At 54.3% G+C, this 23,205-nt stretch overlaps 10 protein-coding genes across 10 annotated transcripts; 5 read left to right on the top strand and 5 right to left on the bottom strand.

Moving 5' to 3' along the window:
- Window positions 1–7: 7 nt before the first annotated feature.
- On the top strand, window positions 8–721 carry PUNSTDRAFT_137078 (thioredoxin-like protein; the record flags this gene model as incomplete). Its single annotated transcript, XM_007386705.1, has 3 exons — window positions 8–130; window positions 187–584; window positions 643–721. Coding segments are annotated over 3 exons (600 nt in total), but the record flags the coding sequence as incomplete, so codon positions are not given.
- Window positions 722–1,016: 295 nt separating this feature from the next.
- PUNSTDRAFT_115584 (uncharacterized protein) lies at window positions 1,017–3,027 on the bottom strand (the record flags this gene model as incomplete). Its single annotated transcript, XM_007386706.1, has 11 exons — window positions 1,017–1,245; window positions 1,307–1,413; window positions 1,478–1,693; window positions 1,744–1,804; window positions 1,855–1,877; window positions 1,933–1,979; window positions 2,033–2,049; window positions 2,108–2,172; window positions 2,229–2,348; window positions 2,407–2,721; window positions 2,809–3,027. 11 exons carry the CDS (start codon window positions 3,025–3,027, stop codon window positions 1,017–1,019), a joined length of 1,419 nt encoding a protein of 472 aa, XP_007386768.1.
- A 1,255-nt stretch (window positions 3,028–4,282) lies between these two features.
- Window positions 4,283–5,528, top strand: PUNSTDRAFT_106529 (kinase-like protein; the record flags this gene model as incomplete). The annotated part of the gene is made up of 3 exons (XM_007386707.1): window positions 4,283–4,558; window positions 4,617–4,845; window positions 4,900–5,528. Exons 1-3 carry the CDS (start codon window positions 4,298–4,300, stop codon window positions 5,526–5,528), a joined length of 1,119 nt encoding a protein of 372 aa, XP_007386769.1. The 5' UTR covers window positions 4,283–4,297.
- Window positions 5,529–8,571: 3,043 nt separating this feature from the next.
- On the top strand, window positions 8,572–10,928 carry PUNSTDRAFT_145576 (glycoside hydrolase family 5 protein; the record flags this gene model as incomplete). Its single annotated transcript, XM_007386708.1, has 11 exons — window positions 8,572–8,926; window positions 8,993–9,024; window positions 9,084–9,144; window positions 9,214–9,337; window positions 9,402–9,476; window positions 9,536–9,636; window positions 9,703–9,727; window positions 9,792–9,939; window positions 10,006–10,421; window positions 10,491–10,747; window positions 10,820–10,928. Exons 1-11 carry the CDS (start codon window positions 8,826–8,828, stop codon window positions 10,926–10,928), a joined length of 1,449 nt encoding a protein of 482 aa, XP_007386770.1. The 5' UTR covers window positions 8,572–8,825.
- Window positions 10,929–11,380: 452 nt separating this feature from the next.
- On the bottom strand, window positions 11,381–13,107 carry PUNSTDRAFT_127633 (uncharacterized protein; the record flags this gene model as incomplete). The annotated part of the gene is made up of 1 exon (XM_007386709.1): window positions 11,381–13,107. The coding sequence occupies one exon, from the start codon at window positions 13,105–13,107 to the stop codon at window positions 11,473–11,475; it is 1,635 nt and encodes a 544-aa protein (XP_007386771.1). The 3' UTR covers window positions 11,381–11,472.
- Window positions 13,108–15,341: 2,234 nt separating this feature from the next.
- On the top strand, window positions 15,342–15,897 carry PUNSTDRAFT_137083 (uncharacterized protein; the record flags this gene model as incomplete). The annotated part of the gene is made up of 5 exons (XM_007386710.1): window positions 15,342–15,383; window positions 15,432–15,455; window positions 15,508–15,570; window positions 15,627–15,697; window positions 15,759–15,897. 5 exons carry the CDS (start codon window positions 15,342–15,344, stop codon window positions 15,895–15,897), a joined length of 339 nt encoding a protein of 112 aa, XP_007386772.1.
- Window positions 15,898–16,687: 790 nt separating this feature from the next.
- On the bottom strand, window positions 16,688–17,389 carry PUNSTDRAFT_30965 (uncharacterized protein; the record flags this gene model as incomplete). The annotated part of the gene is made up of 1 exon (XM_007386711.1): window positions 16,688–17,389. A coding segment is annotated over one exon (702 nt), but the record flags the coding sequence as incomplete, so codon positions are not given.
- Window positions 17,390–17,704: 315 nt separating this feature from the next.
- On the bottom strand, window positions 17,705–18,121 carry PUNSTDRAFT_16929 (uncharacterized protein; the record flags this gene model as incomplete). Its single annotated transcript, XM_007386712.1, has 1 exon — window positions 17,705–18,121. A coding segment is annotated over one exon (417 nt), but the record flags the coding sequence as incomplete, so codon positions are not given.
- A 1,875-nt stretch (window positions 18,122–19,996) lies between these two features.
- On the top strand, window positions 19,997–22,203 carry PUNSTDRAFT_145578 (UDP-Glycosyltransferase/glycogen phosphorylase). The gene is made up of 11 exons (XM_007386713.1): window positions 19,997–20,073; window positions 20,133–20,289; window positions 20,339–20,501; window positions 20,567–20,737; window positions 20,796–20,876; window positions 20,929–20,981; window positions 21,040–21,292; window positions 21,348–21,437; window positions 21,492–21,611; window positions 21,667–21,737; window positions 21,800–22,203. Exons 1-11 carry the CDS (start codon window positions 20,031–20,033, stop codon window positions 22,122–22,124), a joined length of 1,527 nt encoding a protein of 508 aa, XP_007386775.1. The 5' UTR covers window positions 19,997–20,030; the 3' UTR covers window positions 22,125–22,203.
- Window positions 22,204–22,260: 57 nt separating this feature from the next.
- On the bottom strand, window positions 22,261–23,138 carry PUNSTDRAFT_137086 (uncharacterized protein; the record flags this gene model as incomplete). The annotated part of the gene is made up of 8 exons (XM_007386714.1): window positions 22,261–22,387; window positions 22,439–22,570; window positions 22,631–22,690; window positions 22,754–22,782; window positions 22,830–22,843; window positions 22,900–22,924; window positions 22,979–23,026; window positions 23,079–23,138. The coding sequence occupies 8 exons, from the start codon at window positions 23,136–23,138 to the stop codon at window positions 22,261–22,263; spliced, it is 495 nt and encodes a 164-aa protein (XP_007386776.1).
- Between the last annotated feature and the right edge of the window lie 67 nt (window positions 23,139–23,205).

A 23,205-nucleotide genomic window follows, 5' to 3' on the forward strand; every position in this document is an offset into this window, starting at 1 on the left:
GTCGCAGACCGTGTTCGGCGAGCGGAAGGGGCGGTTTGGCCATCTGAGGGAGGTGGGCGTCGGCGGGTTCGTGCCTGCTGTTGAACAGGAGGAGCGGGGGACGTGGGTGGTCGTCCATTTATACGATCCAGTGAGCCCTGGTTGTTTTTCTAGTCGCGCTTGACTAGCTAACCTTTGCGATCTTAGTCGGTGGATAGGTGCTACACCCTGGACGATACCCTTTCCCGCCTTGCACGCCGATACCCGGACACGAAGTTCATCCGCGTACGCGCTTCTGCCCTTGGCTTCGCGACTAAGCAGCCCTCCTCGTCCTCAACTCGCGCAAAGCCATCTGGGATCAGGCGCGCGACACGCACCATCCGAGAAGACGACGACGACGACGACCCATTCGGAGACGAAAAGAGCGGATTCGTCGGCCGCCACGAGGACGACGAGAGTGAGCGCAGCTCCGACGAGGACGACGACAACGTCGATACGGACATGCTACCCACGATGCTGGTTTACCGCGATGGAGAGCTCGTCTTCAACTGGGTCCGCGTCGACTTTGAGGCTGGACAGGCCGGCATCGAAGAGCTGCTGCTGAGGTGTGCAACCATTTCTCAACTTCGAGGTCATCGGGACGTGCTAACTCTTACGATGCAGGCATCATGTCCTTCCGACCTCAGGAGCCCAGAACAACTGTGGCCTGCCATCGGATGACGAGCTTTTCGACGACGATTGAACTACTTTAAAGTACTCCGATGCTGTATGAAGATTTGTTTTCTCTTGTTGGGCACGTTTCGGGTTCGAGGATCGGTGGTCTGTAGCATTATGTATGATAGGCATCCGAACAATGAAAAGCGGTCAGAAGGTCTCATCTTTCAACTTCAACATGAAACAGGTCAGATCTGTTGAATACTGCCGTGCATGCAAAGACAACATTATGGGGTCTAGGCTATAAGTAGAAACAACACTGACAAACAGTACAAACAACAGCTTCACTTCAATCGCGTCTATTGACGTGAGGAGCAAAACGATCAATCGTCTTCTCCAATGACGTGCACGTCCTCCGCGTCCGCGTCGTTCGGTACTCGGGAGTAGCCTTTCCATTTACTCGTGGTGGGCGTCGGAGCGAGCTCGATCGCGCCATCCTGGAGCGAGATGGGCGCGCCAGAGGCGTCCTTGGATGAGGAGCCGGCGTTGCGGCCGCTCGTGGCGTATAGATGGATCAGCGAAACGATGAGGGTGTATATTACGAAGGCGAGGCTACAGGAAGAAGCGGCGTGAGTGAAAGTGCGAAGGAACCAAGATAGGAACTTTGGCGGACCTGACGATGATCAGGATGTACGTGACGTGGTCCATGCCTTTGTCGTGGACGAACTCGAGCTCTTCGTCCGTAGCTGACATGAACAGGAGACCGCCGGTTACGAGGAGCTGTGCGAGGCGGAGACCCTCTTTCAGGCACTATACGTGATGGAGGCAAGCGCAGAAGACTCACGAAGGGAGGGAGATGCCGGAAGGCACGCCCGGCCGCCGTCTTCGAGCTGTGCGCCTCGTCCCTGCCCGGGATGTCGGCAAGCGTGTGTTCGCTGCTGCTGTCGTGCTCGAGGACGGAGTCCGTTGGTAGGGGAGCGTAAAATGGCATGAAGGAGCAGATCTCGATGATCCGGGTGAGACCCGCGAGCATAAGCACACCACCAAACGCTGCATGAACCTAGTTTCTTCATTAGCTAGCGCGTGACGATCACGGGGGGAGAAGCTTACCTTGGTGGAGATCATCAGAGCTTGGGCGTGCTCGGACATGGCCCAACCGGTGAGGATGACGCTGGACGGGAATGTCAGAAAAATCAAAACAAAACAGCGACAACGACGCACATGAGCGACGGTACGACGCTTCGCTTCGAGTCGGGGTGAGCGCGCGCGATAGTTGGCATATTATATCAGAGACAGTACCTGGTTGTTGCGCGACAAGAAGATGCCGAGCATGCCTCCGGCCCACCCTACAGGATCTTCAGTACGATAGGCGCTAATGAAGCTGGTCAGCTGAACGTACATAGCACGCCGAGGATGCTGCGACACAATCCGCGTCAGCACGGAACATATTAGGGGTTTGTAACCAATAACGCACGTATGCTGCATATCCTTGACGGACCAGCTTCCTCCCCAGTGCTCTGTAAATGTATTCACGATACCCTGTCAAACCGAATTCAGGACTGTCTGTAACGAGGTGCACCAAGGCTTCGACTTACCCAGAGGAATATCACCCACGAATCCCACCATTCTGGGCTTCTACCACTTCTCCGCACCCATGTTTCGCCGACGAGGAATATGATCGCCATGATAACCGCATATGCGACAAACCCGCTTCCCTGGGCCCCGTACAGTGTCAGTAGAACGCAAGGGATAGGTTGAGCTGGTTATTCGCACCATGATGTAGTGCGCTAGGCACTGGTTTATGTGTCCCCCTCGGCAATACCCACCGAACGTGATCGCGCCGAAGAGCATCTGCACCCATCCGAGGATAGGATACGACTTCCCAACGACGCCGTGAGCCTTAACAGCCCACCGCCGCAACGTCTTCTCGTGTATGTGCAGCTTCAGGTAAACCCCCAGACCGAGTTGGATCGCCATCGGCCAGATGAGGATGTTGGCGAATATACCATGGGCGCCGGCGTAGAACTGGCGGCCTTTGTGGGAATGTCCGAGGATGATCCCGCCAGCCGTGAGCAGGAATCCGACGCTCTAATCGAGCAAACGTGAACAGGGCAGGGCACGGATGGTCATGATCAGCGTTTCGCTCGCGAGGCCGATCCTTCCGAATGAACGCACCTGTAGTGGGACATGCCATCGACTCCGGGTGATTCCAAGCACCATCCCCACCGGAAACAGTATCCCCCAGACCGCTGCCTGGAGGAACATGTGCAGCCATAGTATGGTGTCTACAGGGGCGTCCAGCTGCTCTTCCTCTAGCTCGTCGTGATGTTCGTGCGCGCGCACGGCAAGTGCAGCGCAGGCGAAGAGCCAGAGCGCGTAGGTTCGCCGACCCATTTTAGCGGCGGGTCGCAAAGCTAAAGAGGGCGCCCGATGCGTGCAGTAAATAAGATGCACGGACCGGAGGAGGAGGATGCCAATGGCCAAGGGTGATTCCGTGAGCAACGTCGACTTCGGCACAGCAGCTCGGCAACCGGCGAAGCTTTCGTGATAGCACTGATGCGAGCAGGCTACAGCGCTGACTGCCGCTGACGACAGCCCTTCAGTGGCCTCCTTTGGCCGTACGCATGTTTATCATTTTCTTCTGTCCAATACCCCCTAATTTTAACTTAGTACGATGGTACCGCTTGACCGCTGTGCGATGCACGTTCTTGCGCCCCGCACGTCAACTCGGCTCTCAACTGGCCAGCGGGACGCTGCTATAGATGACGTCGATCAGCCCACGGTCTCTCGCTAGCTCTACCGCCGAAGGCTTCTCCCCAACCCGCCATAACAACTATACGACCACGAGCAGACGATCTGGAAGCAATGTCGTCCGTGGGCATTGCAGATTATCGCATGGACCATGGTCCGATGTGATTGCCAGCACGCGGACGCAGGTTTAAATCGACGACATCTCTTCCTTTTTTTTACTACGGCCGCATGACTATACCTGGGGCCTGCTTCCGCGTTGAACGCGTATAAGTGTCCGATTATATAACTGGTGAAGGGGAGAAAGACGACTTCAGCAAGCTCCGGAACACCTTGGTCCGCTCGAGCTCTTTTTGTGCCGCTATGGTCTCCTCGCATCTGTTCATGCCCGCCGTCGCTGTGAATTGCAGCTGCCCCGACTCTTTACGACACGCCTCACGAGCCAGATCGAAATTGTCAAGCCGTTCATGTTCCTTCTCAACACCGGGTAACGACGTTCACGCAGGACTGCGGGTCGGACTATCACTACGATGATATGCCAAGTCCAGGTGAGCTCTCTGTTTCCGCGCCCCTGCACGCTCAGCACATTTTGTCCTTTATTACTGTATTCCAATGCCAAGTGCGTCTATTGGTCGCCGTCGGAACAGCATTTGTCATCGTCGCCCACGACAGATATACGTTCAACAGTGCTCCCTTCCCATTCTCCCTCCGTAGACATCGGCACGCACGCAGAACAGATCCAACGCTTGCCGCACGACACCGACCTGCAATCGACATGCCATCCGGTACTCTCGTATATGATATGCAGAGAAAAGCTCCTATTGGGGAAGGAGCTTACGTGAGCCGAATATCAACCTGCCTGGCTGTAGTACATGCCGTTCTCACTCTGCGCGCCTAGAGTCGCGTATATCGAGTCATGGACTCAAGCAGCCAAAAATATGTCGCCTTGAAGAAGTCTCGTGCCTCTTTACGTGTACGGAGGACCTTACTGCAACACGAAAGCCGAGTGCTGCAACTGCTTCAAGGGCATCCCGCGATTCCGATGCTGTACGGCTACGGACGTGAGCCGCACTTCGAGTACATCGGCATGGAACTTCTCGGACCCAGCATCCGGGAGCTGCAGAAAGCACCGCACGGAACTCCAGCGAAAACCTATTCTCGAGTTATGGACCAGATGGTAAGCCTCGGGTTCTCTGCCGAACGTCTGCGGCAATCTTATCGTTTGTTTTGGCTAGCTATCAGCGCTTGAACACCTGCATTCGTTTGGCATCGTGCATCGTGATGTTAAACCTGCGAACATTCTTACCTGCTTGGACGATCCATCACGCCTGAAACTAATCGACTTCGGCATTGCCAAACCCTTCCAACGGAGTGGTCCACCCAGCCAATATGACCCTATCAAAGAAGATAGACTGCTCGTCGGTACGTTCCATTGGGCCAGCCTGAACTCTCACAGGGGATTCGGTGAGTGACGTAACGCGTAGATGACTTGTTTCGAGGCTGATCAGCCTCGTGCAGACCTCTCTCGTCGAGATGATCTTGAATCTCTGGCCTACGTTGGCCTTTTCCTTCTTCGCGGTGATCTGCCCTGGCGAGCCGACCACACCGAATCTCAGGCGTACTTGTACGAGAGCGACAAGCACGCAATGATGCGCATACAAGCTGCCAAGGAGGTGTGCAAAGGCTCGGTGCTCGTAGACGCTGGCTTTCCCGAAATCGGCGGCTTCTTGGACTACAGTCGATCCCTTGGCTTTTGTGAAGCCCCCGACTACCGCACCTGGAGGCAACGATTTGCAAGCCTTGCCCGGAGGTCTGGTTACCGGTTGTCCAGCGAACCCCTCGACTGGACGCCATGTGATGTAGAGCGGGTCAAGAGAATTATGCCTACGGACCACACACCCCCTCGAGCGGATGATGAAACAGGTCCATCGGGTCCTAAGGATCCGGCATACACTAACAGCTACTACGCGATCGATCCTTGGGGTGGTATCCAATACTGGGATGACAGACAGTATGAACGGGATAGTGACCTCACTCTGCCCGCAGGGTATGATGCAAAGCGACTGGATGCATGCCTTCCCAGCATAGTAGTTCACCCTGTACCACTGACCAACACTGCGGCTAGTGCATTCAATCAGACATCGTGACCCGGTCACTCACTCCAGGATATGAGTGAATTTTGAGTGACGAACTCACTGGAAATGGAAATGGCCGCTGAGTGAGTTACTCAATTAAGCAGATATATCCCAGACTGAGTGATCGCTCGATCTGGCCCATGACTGAGTTATTCATTTAAGCGGGTATATTCCCAAAACGAGTGCCTTTCAAGTTACATAAAACCGACCCTGAAGCAGATCTTGTCACGTGCGATGCTACGTCGTCGCCGTCATTTGAGCTCATCCTTCACCACCATCCTGCACCATCGCCGTCTTCGTCTAACTTTCCTGCTTCCTCTTCTGTCTGGCTTCCGTTAGCCACTGGGAGACCCAGTCACCATCATTCTTTGGCGAGTATCAGTTTAGCACTGAGCATCTCTGCCAAGATAAGAAAGACCCCTATTTCGCTCTCAATCTCCCTCAGCACGTCAAAAGAGCCTGATACTGCACATGCCGCGGAAATACATGTAGCCGGATGTGTATAGAACAAAGGGGCTGCATGTATGCGCGGTATTTAGCAGTGATCAATCCTGCGCGCTCCACTTAAGGAAAGGAAATATCAGTACGTCCGCCATGCTGATGTGCATTCTAAGTCTCAATGGTCGCATATAGGCTCCTTTTTTCTATGTATGCATGCGGGCATCAGACTGTCATAAGCCATGTTTCTTCGTGTCACATAGAATCCACGGTAAGCATTCTCTTGGCCCCCTATCTTCCTTCACAGCAGATTGATTATTGACATTCAACTACCTCGAGGACGCAACCCATCCTTCAACAGATAATCGTCTCGAGTAAAGGTCACTCTGTATCGTGCCTCCTCGAGAAGGTCTCGAGCCCGAAACCAGTGCATATATGCATACCCACCGACATTCCCTCGGGTCTCAAGCCCTCACGGAATGGACCTCTCACCACGAACTACGTCGCGGGCGTTCACTCTATAGTACATACTACGCTTGCCTGCCGCCCATATACCTGCCTCTGACTCCCGCTTTGCAGACCCACACTCCCGATGATGACACCCGTCGAGTAAGTGCATCGCCTTCGCCACTGGCCGCCTGGGTGCTCATCACCCTTTTTGTACTCATAATGCACAACGATGAAGGATCTGGTCTCGAAGTATTTCGTCTCGTGCGGCGACGAAGCATCTTCTATTTATCACAACATCGCGCGGCGCGTGAAGACGCGATCTGGGAGCAGCATCAACGTGACGATTAGGCGGGCTCCGGGACTTCGGACTGTCCAATCATATGTGTGTCCGTTTCATTCGCGGTATCTTCTGAAAACACTATACATTGAGTTATTCACGTGCTATACCCGAGTCTGTGGTGGAGTGTGTCCTATCTTGTGGCCAACATCAGTCAGAGACTTTGACATCTACCTAATGTATTGTAATCATCATGAAATACATATCTATGACGCAAATCCAGTGGTTGCAAGGATTAGAATACAGACCTATCGCGGTGAGACAGTCCGTCTCTGCTACCGAACGACTCATTTTTGTGGAGGGAGTGGGATACTCGCCCCGAGCGACCGACTCACTAAAAATGGCCGTTTTGACTGATTAAATCCTTTATCGGCTCAATTCCTGCGACGGACAGGTTCACCACTGCGAGATGATCGATTCACTCCTTGGGATTGAAGTGTTCACTCATCTGCAATGAGTCATAAATGACTTTCTCTTTGTGATTCGATGAATTGCTCGGTAGTCCCGAATGAACCATTCACTCGGGTTCAGTGAATTTTCTTTCCGCAGTGCAAAGAGCGGTCTTGAAGTAGGTTTTGCGGCTTGTGACCCTGGGTATTCGTGAGTAGTTGCATACGCTTGGCATCTTTGGAAATGGAAGATTACTTACCTTGACTGAGAGCTCTGAGCCCTATGGTACTGTACCTGCCGAGCAGTGCTGAAGGGACGACCAGCAATCCGATTCATGCCAACAAGTTCGAGCAATCGGAACGAGATCGTGCTCGTCCCATAGCAATCCAATACAGTGGACGCTATATAGATCTACTTATCCAATCATTGGTACAGAAAAAATCCGGCTTTCCTGAAGTGAATCGCTCGTGAGCAACGTCTGTACGACGGGAGGGTGGATCATGCGCGGTATATGCGGTCGATTTCAGTCGCAGAGCATGTGGAGGTACATAAAATCTTTGGTGGAAGAGATAAATCACCACCGCGGGTCCTACCGTGTGGTCGACGGCGCGTCTCCGATGGCCGAGCCCCACGACCGAAACGTCGGGCACATTCGACTCGACATGTCCGTTTTGTCATGCGTGTTGATGATATCTCGACAAGGAAAGATGCTGCTTTTGGCTGCCTTGCTGTGCTATTCAGGCTCCGGTGAATGAGGTACAAACCACAAATCCTCGGGTAGATGGGGATCTGAGTTGGGGCACGTACCGTATCTGATGCGCTTGGACTGTGCGCATACACCGTCCACCACCTGACGCAGAATGCCGCAGGTTTTGAACCAATTGCAGGATCCTCCTTGTGCTCCGTCCGCAGCTGATGTTATTCTAGCATCACAATGCCCGAGTTATACGTCGCCAGTAAACCGGGGAGAGCGGACTGCCGTCGTGGATCGTGATGAATGAGGTTGCAATTGAATGGATGCCGTCAGGTGACTACTTGACCGGCGGTGGCGCGTGCGCTCTTCGGTTCGGCAGAGGTCGGCAGCCTGGTGATATAGCGTTACGTAAGGCGTTGAGTTGCCCACATTGACTTTGAGCTCATCCTTCGGCGTGTTGCGACAACGAGACGTGGTCACGATGTCTGTATATCCTCAACGTACGCTGGTATCCTGCCACGATGTCCGAGGTCCACCAGGATTAAGTCGACATCATCACCTGCGTTCCGGGCACCGGTGATCTACTGGGATAATCGCTCCTTGTTGTCGTACTTCTCCCCGCCCGCTCAGCACGTGGACCTACGCTGTTCCGCCCGTTCTGAACGTCCACTAGAACATCACCAGACCTGCCCCTGCGCCGCCAGAGACAACACAACTGCAATAATCGGGACGGCGACACCCACAGGCGCGCCGTTAATGCTCGTCGAAGCGGACGCGTGTTGTGCTCGTTCGAAGTCGAAGCATGGCGCAGGTGATATATAACATGGAACCCATACCTTCGCGTCGCCGCTTCTTTTCGCACGATCTTAACCAGATCTCGTTTGACGTCGAATGTGAAACCGTGTTATAAAGTCGACAGGTGCTTTGACGTCGGGCCTGCCAAGGTCTCGTTCGTTCGCCCACTCGTGCTCGTGCTCGCGTGCCCAACCGGCTGCACACTATGTCGTTCTTTACCACCACACTCGTTCTATTTATTCTATGCTTGCAGAACGTGCTAGCCGGCGCACCGAGCAAAATCTACGGCGTCAACCTGGGTTCATGGTGCGCACCGCCACCCCGGCTATGTTCCAGCATAGTTCATGAGTTGACATGTATACCGCACGATAGGCTTGTGCTTGAATCATGGATGCTGCCCCAAGGTTTGTCCTTCGACGATGTCGGTACAATTCGTCACTTGACCTCGTTGTCCGTCGTGCAGAGTGGCTCGACATGGGTGGCGAACTTAACTGCGACTGCTCGACGTGCATCGGTTCCGAGTTGTGAGCAAGCCCCACCCTCCCGTTCTGACGAAAAGATCCGGCACACTGATCAGGAGCGCATATATCCAGCAACTTCGTCAAGGCGTACCCGGACACGGCCGACGCCATCTTCGACAAGCACTGGTCGACCTGGTTCACGCAGGACGACGTCAACATCCTCGCTGGCGCCGGTATAAACACCGTGCGAATCCCCGTGAGATTGCACTTCCGTTCATATTTTCGTTACCTCGCGTGACTCCATGAATCGGCTCTCGCAGCTCGGATACTGGATCGTCGAGCCCCTCGTGAACAGGCAAACCGAGTTCTACCCACGCGGCGGGATCAAGCAGCTGGTGCGCAAAATCGATCTGTGAAGAGCGCATCCCACGTTTATGATGTGTTTCTGCTGTAGAAACGAGGTCTGAGACAGCTGCAAGATGCCGGAATCATGGCCATCCTCGACCACCACGCACCCCCCGGAGCCCAATCCGTCAACCAGATGTTCGCTGGACAGTGAGTTACACTCTTCCAGCGCATATATGCCACCCTCTTTCTCTCGATGGCTAAACACGATCGCAGATGCACGCCCACTCCCCAATTCTACGTGAGCCACCCCTGGTCGCCTTCAGGAGTATATCGTCTAATATGCAAATATTTGACTATGCCAGACCGACTACAACTACCACCGTGCGCTCGTCTGGACCGCCGTCATGACGTCCCTCTCGCACCTCGACCCCGACTTCGCCAACGTCTTCTCCATCGAGGCCGTCAACGAACCGATCATGGACGCCGCCCAGACACCCGGCTACGGTGACTGTACGCCCCCTCCCTCACACCATGCATACACCCCAACTCACTTTTTCTACTTTCGATGATAAACAGTCCAACAGAACTTCGTTCGCACCGTTCGCGCGATCGAGCTCGTCCTCGGCATCCCCGTCCCCGGCGCCTCGCCCATCACCTCCTCCCTCTCCTCCTCGAACTTCACCTCCGCCCTCACCTCCGCCTCCAAACTGACCCCTTCCTCCTCATCCCCTTCCTCCATTGCCAACATCTTCACCCCGGAAGTCCAAGCCGCCCTGACCGAGGCCATCCCGATCCTGATCCAGATGGGCATCGAGCTCGCCATCCCCGCCATCTTCGATCTCCACGCCGGTTCCGCTCCGTTCCACTCGATCCGCGACCCGCTCGTGACGAACTTTATGGACGTGAACTGGCAGTCCGATAGCCCGCCGAACCCGGCCGATGCTGCGATCGGCCCGCAGGGATACGACAACCACCTTTACTACGTCTTCGGCGTGCGTATACTCCATCCCTCGACCCTCGCGGTTTCCTCGCATAGATGCTAACCTCTGGATGACCTGCAGGGCGTGGCAGACCCGACTCCAGAAGCCTACATGACCTCGATCTGCAACCTCGACCGCGTGCAAACCGACGCCGCCGTGGGCAACTCGCCTCTCTGGTTCGGCGAGTGGGGTTTACCCACCCAATTCGACGCCACGGACGAGTTCTTGGTCGACTGGGCGGATGCGCAGAAGCTCGCTTACGCGAAAGGCGCCGGCTGGATCTTCTGGAACTTCAAGGTCGAGATCTCGGACCTCGCCGGAGACCTCGCGCGCGAATGGTATGTGTCCACTGCTACCCTTTTGTATGCTGGTCGGGATAAGGGCTGACGGGCTTGAAATCTCATCTCTAGGTCCTACGAGGAAGGACTCCGCCGCGGATACATGACCCAGAACCCGGCGCAGGTGCACAACCCGCACGTGTGCGACCCGTACATCGCCAACGGCACGAGTACCTCTTGATCATGATCGCGCGAGCCGCTTCAGAGACTATCCTGACACTTTCTCGAGTCACCAACACCCTACCGACCGTCATTCGCTCTCTTTTTCTTTGCCATCCCTCTTGTCGATGTCTCGTGCTGTCTGTCGCCCGAGAACGTTGGAAAAGTGCTGTTCGCCGCAGTCTACTCTGTCGTATCCTTCTTTATACGTAATCGAGAATTACCCAGTTTTTGGTATCGCGAGAGCTGAGTGACGCGCCGCATGAGGGACAAGGGTCCCCCAGAATTGCGTACCACTTTCCCTGATCATCGATGACCGGAACCCCAGGTGAACAAAGTTGCGAACCATTCCATTAAGATTAAGTCATCTTTATTACAGTATTACACGGACGTGTTACAGTATTAAACAGACGCGACATTTCAAATAGGCAGATACAAACAGCAAGATGGATAGCGATACAGCATGGCATGTGGGATGTAACAAGGAGAAGAATCCATGGAATATCGATACATCGGAACTCTTGCGGTATGGTATAACGGGAATATTGATGGATTGCATGGGCGACTCACGCCTTGACTCTGCGCAGCAGCTTCCACACGGACGGTTTGTGCGAGACGACCTTGGCCGCCTTCGCGGCGTCCGCCTGCTGCGCGCGCACGACCGGCAGAGGCGCGGTCGCAGGCACAGGTGGCATGGGCTCGAACACGTCCTCGAGAAAGATCCGGCGCGCGTCCTGGCCGTTCACGGCACGTTTGCGGGCAGGACTCGGTGGCGCGAGCGCGAGAGGCGCGGGGCGTCTCCGCCCGCGGCCCTTCGCTTGCTTGGGCAACTTGGGCGACCGCGGGGACTTGGGCGAAGAGGGGAGCGCGACGAACGCGTCATGCAGCAGTGCCGGACGACGGAGGTGCGTCGCGATGCGTCGAGGGCGCGCGGGGAGGGCGAGCACCGACCGTCCGTGATCGGACGGTGTGACGGAGTCCGTGGAGGCGAAGCCGAACAGCGCCAGGTCGTCGACGGAGCCCTCGGGCGCGGGGAGGACGCGGTACTGCGGATCGAGCTCGGAATCGGCGGAGGAGGGTGTGGTTCCGGACGACGACGGGCTCTCGCGGCGCGGGTCGGCAACTTTGGTGGGGCTTGTGAACTCAACCCACTGCGCGCCGGGGCTCGCGTCCTCGTCCGCCCCGTCGAGCAAGTGCGCGAACTCCTCCCGCTCTTCCACGTCCTCCCACCACACTCCGTACTCGTCCTTCGCGGCCATCGCAACGCCTTCGATCGTCCCGTCCTTCCGTACGTGCGCACCGCGCGCGACGGCCTTGTCGCGCATGACGCGCTGCACGTTCACGCGCGTCGACCCGCCGTCAAGCAGCTGCGCTATCTCGGCCTCTTGCGCCAAAGTGAGAGGTAAAGGGGCGGGGAGCTTCGGATACTTCTTGCGCTTCTTCGCGGCGATGGATGCGGCGCGCTGGGATTGAGTCGCTCCTGACGCCTTCTTGGCGGTTTTGGCGGGCGAGAGCAGCGGGGTGGACCCGGTTCCGCAGGTCGCGCCCGTGACCGACTTGGATCGGCCGCGCTTGAAGAAGGAGAGCGAGCGGAGGCGCATACCTTTGCTCTTCGCCTGAGATTTGGCTGGGCTGGAGGGGATAGGAGGGATGGGGATGTCCTTGAAGTCGGCGTTGTTGGAGGACGGGATGGCGGGCGTCACGGGTGTGGGAGGGACTGGGATTCGGACGAAGGCGGCGGAATAGCCCGCGCAGATGAGGAAGTCGAACCCTTCCGCGGTCGAAGGGGTCTTGATGCTGCGTCCGCCTGGGGTAAGATTGATGCTGTGCGTCTGCGCGCTGCTGGGTGTAAGGCTCAGGAAAGAGGCAGAGGGGACGCGGCGCGAGGTGATCGAAGACCTGCGCCCGCGAGTGATGGAGGGGCGCCGATGCGTCGGGGTGCAACGGGCAGGAGGAGAGCAAGGCGAGGGAGAACCGGGCTGGACGGCGGCGGCCCAGGCGCTGATTGCGGAGGTAGTGTTGGAGCGCCGGCGCAGGGGAGGTTGGACAGGCGTAAGTCGTGGGCGGACGTTGTCGTGTGTCGTGAGAGGGGCCTGCCCTTGAGGAGGAGAGGGAAGTGGCTGGTTGGGAGCCGGACGTTTCTTCTGTGGCGGCGGTTGAGAGAGAAACTGGTATGCGGGGGCGGAGCCTTGAGTAGACATGACGACGTCTTATGTTTTCACGATACGGGTCGGTCGGGATCGCGTGATGGGACAATCAAGAGGATCTGACGAAGCGCATGGGTCAGTTGGAGGACGGGGTCGAAAACAACAGGATACTGACAGGTGCGGGGTATAACACAGTGTCGGAGAGCCTAAGAAAGCAAAGACAATAGAGACACGAGACACGAGACACGAGAGACAACTTGAGTTGCAATTACAGAGAGGATCGTGAATTACGAGGCCGATAGATGTGGTTGCGATGCAGACGAGAGATAACGAGGAGGACGTAGACGAGCTCAGCTCAGTGAAGAGGAGCAGCGTCAAGCCATGTCCTTATGTCCACTAGGGCGAACAAAACAGTGTCAGTTCGCAATTGTCGGAGGTGTTACGTCCACTGCTACAGCGACGCATAATGAGGACGGTGGCGGCACGAGGTCGACAATGGTGTAATTAGTCGGGGAATTCTCACGCCTCCCTACTCTCATTGTCTTGCTCCCGTCTCCGGGTACTGCAACTATATTGCACCGGGTTGCTATTGGATCGCCGGGGGCGTCACGCGGTGCTGGGTTATATGCTGTAAACGGGTTCATATCAATTGTATGCTGCTTCTTGGCCAGTTGCGCAACCATTCCGAACGCTATCCGTTGTGGAGACGCGCCGTGATGTTTTTTTTTTCGACTTTCGCGAAATTAGACTTATGTGATGGATATCCTGGTACTACGCTACGAAGTATGGAATGAACTATGCGACATCGTGAGTACGGAGATGTGCTTCGGGGATGAGGGCAGGACGCAAAGCGATCAAGGTGAATGCCGGACCCAGGCCAGGTATAGCGTGCGTGCCGAAGCCTATTCTTGAATCTCTGAACCTCCATGGAAAACGTGCATTGATACTCCCTCAGCAACCGTGAAAAACATTGAAGCAAGAAAGAACTCGCAGACAACTCTGCATTTGCCACTGATATTCACACCTTTCCGACTCGGAGTGGCTATGTTTCTGCGGCCTTGGAGTGTCTTCTCTGCCAGTTGATCTGATTTCAATCTTCACATCGCGTTGGAGCATGGCACCAAACATCGATCATATGGGCTGTAATGGCACTAAAGGGAATCTCAGCGTATCTAAAACTATGAGAGGTGACAACCGGACAATCTGAAGCTCCGAGAAACCCTGCAGACATTTATGGATCCTGTGCTGGCTGATTCCCTTATAACCGTCGGGGGGATAGCTCCATCCCCTTCCTTTGCCATTCAATATCCGACGCAGTATAAGTAATCATGAATTCTGAAGGTTCCCCCGTGGAAAATGCCCGTGATTCGTGAGCTACCGTTCTCTTCCGTCTGATTGGTTTGCAATCTGACGAAACCCTACGTTCCACGCAGGTTAATCGAAGCATGGATGTCAGTTTCAATGATTGCGTTGTTCGCTTATGAGTATCGTAAGCTCGTTATTCTTGAGGAGATTAGAGGGAGTTGATCATCTCTCATATTGGGGTCCATACGGTTTTGCGGTAGTGATAACCCTGGACGATGAAGTTAGTCATTCTATTGATCATGATCATACGATATCCGCACCACTAACTAGTTTTTTGAAGATTGACAAAGTCTGGCAACATCCGGGGTCATTTGCGTCTATTCTTTTCTTGATGAACCGGTACTGTACTATGGTCAATCTACTCGTAGTTGGATGGGCGACTCTCGATACCGCACGGATTTCAAAGGTCAGTTACGTTTTGGTATTCTCGGATATTGTATGACCAACTCATCAGTCTATAGATGTAAGCGCTGTCGTAAAATCAACGATTTTGGTACTATAAAACGCCTCTACAGCTGCCCACACTTGGTACTGATACAAGGTGTTGGCGCGGTTATAATTGTTTCAATTTGCGAAGGTTGTGAGCCTTAGTAACTCCTTCGCGTGCTCTTAAGGATCTCATGTTCTGCAGCTATCATGATTCTGCGAGTCTATGCACTGTGTGGCCGCCGCGTGCTATTACCCGTGGCACTATGTATCTGCCTCGGTGTCCAGATCACGCTTCAAGGGACAGCACTCGCGAAATTGCACGGTAATCTAAGCTAGCGCTCAATCACAGCTTGATATCTTAACATCGCCTGAACCGTTGCAGCTGTTCCCACCCCGTTAGGTTTCAAGTGCATGTTAATCGGAGACGATCCATTATTTGTAGCGTTCTGGACTTCTCCGCTATTCCTGGAGTCAGCCGTCCTCATCATAACAATATGGCAATCGAGATATCATTTCCGCCAGAAATCGACGATCCCGTATGTACTACAGTTTTACAGCGGCCTCGAATGCTCAACAATATCCAGGGCAAGGAGAATATTTCTTCGGGTGTGTGAGCGAGTCATCCTAAGGTACCCAGCGTCTGACATGGCCTGTTTATAGGATGGCGCTGCATATTTCCTGGTGGTTCTCACAATCAATACGATAAACGCAATCACGTTCACCGTGAGTGGATGAACATTTAGTAATTGCATGATAAAGAATGCTCATCGTGCCGTTAGCATGCACGAAGTAGTCGCAAGCAATGGTTCGCCGCTCTGAGTGAAGTACTCGGTTCCATTGTTGTCTCTCGGTAAGTTGGCCTGGCCTTTTCTTGCTACCAGACGCAACTGAGTTAACGATGAATTTATCAGGCTGGTATTGAACCTCAAAGGGCTGAGTGTCTCAACTCAAGACTTCTCCTCCACTTCGGCCGCGGAGAATATATACGACACTCATGGACCGTCGCGCGTCCGGTCAGCATGTCGGATCACGTCTCATAATCAGGATTGAAAGTAATCTGATCGCAGACATGGAAACGATACAAGATGCGAACAAGATATCATGCTCTTTCCTCTCAATCGCTCCGGGCAAGCCCGGAGTAATTCTGAGCAGTAAGCCAGGCCGTCGAAACTGCTGTACTCGCGTAAAATGGCGGCGGAATGCACGTATAATTTGCTACGTCCGTGACCCTTGTAAACGTGGTCTGTGTTGCATGGATTATGGCGAGAAAGGGGATGAGAAATGGCCTCGGAAGTATCCGCCCTCGCTTCAGTGGTGTAGGAGGCTACTTTATCTGAGCGTACAGCTTGAGCATTAGCGAGGCGGCATAGTCATGGTATTATTAGTACATGCCCTGAGTAATCACGGAGGACTGAGCGCAATACAGAGCATAATGCATATGTATCATATGTGCAGCAAGCTAAGCAATTGAGCCCTACAGTGTAATGGCATTCCTTGATGCAGTCAAAACTGCACGGGCTCGCGCAATCGCCACACATCATTTTTCACTCTTTTAACTACCTACAAGGGTACTATAAAGCTCTAGAGTACTCGTCAATTTTTTTCAGAGCTTGAATGTGTATTTAGGAGGAATGAGACGGGCTCCATCCTCAGCGCAGGATAACGGCAATATTCGTTCGTTGATGCAGCACGTGACCCGCACTTGCGCTGCACCTCCGTCGCCGCCGCCTTATCATCTCGCTCGATCTTCGACCTCGATGTACCATGCTTGCACGCTACAACACACTGGGAAGCCATGCATTATCTATTCCTCGTCGTATTCATCTAGATCGTCGCTTTCTGAGTCCTCTGGGTCCTCCTGTTCCCTCTGGTAGTCGGCTCTCTTGGGTCTCTGGGGTGCTTTCGGTATGTCCTTCTGCTTGACCCCTTCGCTCCGCAGTTTCTTCTTCAACTCCTCATATTCTGCCCTGTCTCTCTCGTGCTTCTCCTTGGCCTGCCTCCACCATTCTTCGAAAGCCTCCTTTGCATCCCTCTTGGACTTTCTTGCCTCCTCTCTCTGCTCTTTCTGTGCCTCCCTTTCCTTCGCCTCCGCTGCCAACCTCTCCTCTTCGGCAATGAAACTCTCATTAGTGTAATGCCTTGCCATTCCTCCGACCAAGAACTTATTCTTCTTTGCCGCTTTTTTGGCCTCGTCCTGAGATTGCAGTGACTGGTTCAGTTTCATGGTGTGCATGCTGCTCACCACCAGTTGGGCATTCGCACCCTCAATCATCCCATGTAGTGCTTGCACATACTGATTTGCATGCAGAAGTTCCGTCCTGAGCTCCTCGACCCGCAAATTCAAGCTGCTGATGGTCTGATCCGCCCGATTCGCCATCGCACGAGCCATCTCCCATCGCGGCTCCGAAAGAACAGGCCGGTACTGGATTGTGGGTGGTGCGAGCACGTTTTGAGCCGTCACGCGCGCATGGCCAACCAGAAAGCTGCCGGACTCGGTAGATGCAAGATTTGCGTGCATGATACGCATCCGCTTCGATGGTGTGTCCGCAAATGATGAGGACAGGAGCCGCTTATGCCGTACCATAGCTGGACTCTGAGCCAGAGATTCGCGTGCATGTAACTGCTGACTAGATCCAGTACTCGGTAACGAGGAGGCGGACCGTAATGTAGGGTCGATCACATCGTCAGATGTTGCGGTCGGGTGTACCTGGTGGGTGCCGGTTGAGATGTCTTGCTCGGTGCGCTGACAACTTCGAAAGGCGTCGACAATGGCCCGCGCTGGGCTTGGGAGGACCAGAGGGGGACCGGCTCTGATTGATGTAGCCTCACTCGGCTTCATCTGTGCCGCGGTGATGATATCTGGGTTGAACGGGACGATTCCCGTTGCGGAAAATGCGGCTTTCACCGTCTCCTCTGTGAAGGCAGCTAGATATGCATTTCCAAATAGACCTGTAATGTCTTCTTTTTTGACTTTCTGCTGATACAGCTCGTGATAACGGCTGAGCTCCGCTCGCCATGCTAGCTTGAATTTCGCGAAGCAGACCACGTCAAGGCCCTGGAGGGCATGAGTGCAGTGTGGAGGGTAGCCAAGAAGTTCGATGTTATGCTCTTTGGCGAACTGGAGGACAGGTAGCGCATAGTGTGAGCTATGTCCATCAAGGAAGATGAACCGCGTCCGTCCTGCAGCCATCTGGTGTGTCTGCTCCTCGAAGCCTTCGATCCATGTCCGTGCCGTGACCTTGTCCGTCCATCCATTCGTCGAATATGTGATTCTGATGAGATGCAGTCAGGCAACTGCTTGGTTATCGACTGCAAGCTTACGATGCATCCGCGACATTATTCTTCAACCAATCACGGTTAAACCTCTGACCCTTGTAGATGAGCATGGCACGAAGGCACTCGCCATTAGCACATATGGTCACAACTGCTGTTGTATTCTGACCCCGATCACCTCCTCCTTGCTTGTGCTGAGTCTTGGTGCCTCGAGCACCGATGACACGCTGCCTGCCCTGTTCGCCATCGATGATCGCAGTCTCATCCATTGCGAACTGAAGCTCCGCAGGGGTCATCGTATCCACAACAAGTGGCTTCAAGATTTTTTCAAACCAATGGAGCTTCGCCGCTGGATTCAAGGACTGAGCACGTTGCATATCCAGAGGCTTACTCCAGTGTTGTTGGAGCTCGTCGCTGTGACGTGTAATGAAGCGGTCTACCCAGTTCAATGATACTGGTTCTGCCGCTTCCCCAAGACGTGCTTTCCGGATCTCATTTGCTACATCCATGGTATTCTGCAAGCTCCTGGGCAGGCCCCGGTCAGCGGACTCCTTCAGGAAGTCGACCAAGACCCGCTCCTCTGAGACAGTGAGCTTCTGCTTCCCTGTGTTGAATACAGCTATCGGGGTTCCACCTTTGATGTGCCGGCCTAGTGTATTGTTGTCAACCTCCCACTGCTTGGCAATGGCACGGATGCTCTGCCGTTTTACACCAGGAGGACGAAGCATCTCATGCTGCCACTGCACAAGAGCATTTGCGTATCGCTGCTGTTTGTCTAGGCTAATCTTCCTCTTTTTAGCCCGTTCTGAGAGTGAATGGCGTGTCATGATGTTGTGTGAGATTGTCGATAAGATGCAGCAAAGTGTGTGAGGGGTGCCAGCTGTTCGATCACGAAGGCAAGAAGTCGGGGCGAAGGTTCAGCGCTTCGTAGACACGTGGCACCACTTGTGTCATGTCATTCTCGGTACATCCTCTTGATTCAGCTGTCAGCACTGCATTCTTGCCCGCACACTCTTCATCCCTTGATAGAATATGCTGCTAACATATGTATCTTTACAGCCTAGTAGACAGAACTGCAATAGAAATGAGTTTCGACACTATGGTTCCTGTACACCTAGTGGGTTACACCCATAAGACTGATTCCCAGGGTTTCCTCGATTTTTTAAAAATCAACCAGGACACCGATTCACTAGATATTTCGGATCTATGGAACTCGATAGTATTTCTATACACTGATTTTTTATTGAAGCTTCAAAGTGCATTGAGCGAGTGGAATCCCTGTTTGCATCAAGGAGTGAGGGTGCATCAAGGAATGCCATTACACTGTATAGGACTGTCGATCCAACGTTGCTGAGGTGAAGCACATCTAGTCATGTCAGGACAGTTGGGTACGTGATGAGGTTTCCGTATGCATAGCCATGCATATCCTCAGAAAACGGGAGAATGGTATATCTTCGTCCGACTCGGAGATTGCCAACACCAGATCACACGTCTGATCCGATTCGGAGTTGATGGGGTCTCGGCAGCCATCAAACCTCTTCATCGACATTCTTCTCACATCACCACTGCAGTATGACGGCACCGACCACAAAACCGTACCACACCAGTGCCTACTCTGCTCAGACTCTCAGAGCATCCGCGACATTATGCGCCGACATATACGGTGTGCCTGAGATCAATCCCACCCCAAAAAGACGCCGGCAGGGTGAGCTGGCCTCGGCCGCAACATACTTCCGAGAGCGCGGCACCAAAGAAGAGACGTGGTCTGGTTCCATCATTTCCACTCGAGGGGCGGCTCGGAGCAATAAAACGCGTGTCAAGGCCCAGAGGATAAAACAAAGGCCATGGGCTCGACATTGGGTACCGTCGCGACGACCTCTTGAACACCTCGCGCTCAGCACATCGTCAGCATGATCGATGGCCACATCCTTCTCTTCTGCCATGCTGCCTGGGGTGTGTTACAATGCTTAGATCCCCATCTTTTCATTACTCACCCAGCTTGCCTGTGTTAGGCCACACCCGCCCGATTTGCACCTTCGCCTCGCGCCTCGTCAAGTTGCAGCCCTTCCACGTCACACTGATCACCTCACCCTCCCTCGTTGACAAGGTGCACCTTGAGATCTCCCGTAGCTTCGACGCGCACGAGCACGCCAGGCACGACCTGATCAGGCGCGTTGTTAGCTGTCCATACATTCCGCACTTGCTGATTATAACGTAGGGTCGTCTCACTCTCATTCGAAGCAGTTCCTTTTGCCCTTGAAGCTGTAGAAGTGCCCTTCCGCGAGATCTACGAAAGGTTGCTGAACAAGGAGCCCATCAGCTGCGCCGTCAAGGGTACCTCATTCCCACCTGTACCGCCTCCAACGTGCGCCATCCTCGATGTATGTCCCGTTCCCACCATGCAATCTTTTCAGATTTCCCTCAACATCTATGACATCTCGCTCAGTTCTTCGCTGTACATCCGTTCCGCACGATCCGGTCCCTCAGCCCGCAAACCAAGATCCTTGCCTGGCAAAGCGGCTCCTCGTCCTACCTCTTCCGAGAGTATGGTCCTGCAGAGCAGGGCGGGCATATGGCCTCGCTCGCAGGGAAGAGGTTTGAGGAGACCCTGGCTGGCGTGCGTGCTCTGGCCTGCCCCATGGCGTTCTGCACAATAATGATTATTGCGCAAACAGCTATTCACGAATATCACCGGGGAGCTCGTTACGCTCCCTGGCCTCCCTCCCATGTATGATCATGAATTCTTCCCGCAGCCGGTAAGATGTCTCTCGCTCTCGTCATCGTTGCTATACAAATACCACTTCACAGTCCCCGCCCGGCTTCGAGGCCCCCCTGACTCTCATGCACCTTGCAGGCTTCGAGTAATGTTTTTGTTTTTCGTTCTTGTTCTGATGTAAAGCTCAATTACCCCGTTGACAGAGTGATAAACAACTGCGACGGCATCGTTCAGACCACCGACGCCTCGTACGACACCCCAGGCATCAGGGCCATTGATGCCTGGATGTCGTCTCTTTCCCCGCCGCGGCCGCTGTACAACATCGGTCCTCAGCTGCCGCACTCGCATCCGTCCGAGGCGCGGAGTGGCGAGCTTGAGCAGACTCGCGGCGCGGGCGACGTACTCGCGTTCCTCGACAAGACGCTCGCGTCGCATGGTGCCGAGTCCTTGGTCTACGTAAGCGCATCAACGGAAAACGAGAGCGTAGCGCTGACGCGCACGCCCCTCATAGATCGCATTTGGCTCCATTTTTGGCCCTTGGATGCAGCCTGACAGGTTATGGACAATTCTCGACGTCCTCATGGAGCACAACGTCCCCTTCGTACGCTCCTTGCTGATGTCCGCGCATCGCTGCTCATGGACCGGTTGGTGACAGATCCTGAGCCACGCCGCGCCGTTCGCCGTCATCCCCGATGACGTCGCCGCTAAAGTGAAGGAGTTCGACCTCGGTTTCCTGTCGTCCTGGACCCCGCAGCAGACCATTCTCAACCACCCGGTAACGTCTTTGCACACAAGAAGTGCTACTGCGAGGCTGAACATATGGGCTATAGGTTACCGGCTGGTTCATCACACATTGCGGCCAGAACAGTGCATCCGAGAGTCTCGCCGCCGGAGTTCCTCTGTAAGTTGTCACTTCACGATCCTTCACTTTCACAGAGCCATCATAACGGCATCTATCGATAGGATTGCCTGGGACTTCGCTGCCGACCAGCCCGTGACCGCTCTCGGGCTGACCGTGCTCGGCGTCGCTTACCAGCTTTTCGAGGTACGCGCGCCTCCCCACGGGCTCAAGCCCATCCATCGCCTCGGCACCGACAAACATCTGACTGGCACTGTCGACGCCGTCCGCACGGAGATCACGGAGCTCCTTACGAAGATGAAGGGTGACGACGGCGCGGAGAAGCGACGCAACGCGCGGCGGGTGCGAGCAGAGCTGGAGGCGAGCATGGCCGAAGGTGGTCGGGCTCGTGGGGAGATGCACCGGCTCATCGCAGACCTGGCAGCTTGATACACATCCTGCGACATGTGACATCGCTATATAGATATACAATTGACAACACGCTCATGCATCTGCTAATATCTCAAGCGGATAGATACAACACGGTTTACTTGCTTTCCGATACAAACAACGGCCCAGCATTGCATCAAACGTGGTCCAGCTCCGACGTCATGCTCAGGAAGTTGGCTGGTGTTCCGTCAGGCTGCTTCTTAGAGAACGTCGCGCTCGCAGGCGAGTCTTCCGGTGTCTCCCCTCCGACTGACCGCTCAACCCTGAACCTATCTCAGGTAGTGATCTTCGGGAGCGTGAGTGTAATGACATACCGCTGGAATACTTCAAGAGGGATCACTGTCGGAAGGCCGCGTGCGGAAACCTCCGAATCGCCAGTGCTGCCACTTGATTTCCCTAAACCGACCGGTTTGAACCGGATTTGCGCTGTGAATGCGGACGAGGTCCTAACAGAGAGTAATGACGGTGAGACGACACGGGAATGATCAGAGGGGCGCTGTACGCACTGAACCAAACCGGGAGAAAATTCTGAGAGATCGCGGTACATGCGTGCTACCGCCATACACCTAGGCGTGGCCGACCCGATACATCACAGGCTGTTCGAGCAGAGATTCTGCGGGTTCTCTCACAATGTAATGCCGTATACGGGAAGAAGAATCTATGTTGCTTCAGACAGCGGACGCTGGAATTAGACATGTAACTGACAATGTTCATGATATCTGGAATTCATGATGCGTGAGCGTGTGCATGAACAGCAGAGTCGGCATTCACTAACCGTTGAGGTTTAGGAACACAAGAACCTAGTAGCGGCTGTGATCTGCAACGGCTGAAATAATGACAATGAGAAGACCTACCACCGCGGGGACGAACAAGATAATAGGGATGGCAACCCAGATGATCCCCTTCGAGCGAGCGATTCAGCCTACATTCATGGTCGTCCTTCAGGTCACCGACCTGTTTGTAGATTACCGACCACAACATTCCGATGTTCTTTGTCCTCCATACTCCAGCCATCATGACGATCAGCAAAGCTGCATGTACGATGATGCTGACGAGCAGCGTGAAGCGATTCCTGTGCGTA

The sequence above is a fragment of the Punctularia strigosozonata genome (assembly GCF_000264995.1).
Source record: "Punctularia strigosozonata HHB-11173 SS5 unplaced genomic scaffold PUNSTscaffold_11, whole genome shotgun sequence".
Lineage (NCBI taxonomy): Eukaryota > Fungi > Basidiomycota > Agaricomycetes > Corticiales > Punctulariaceae > Punctularia > Punctularia strigosozonata.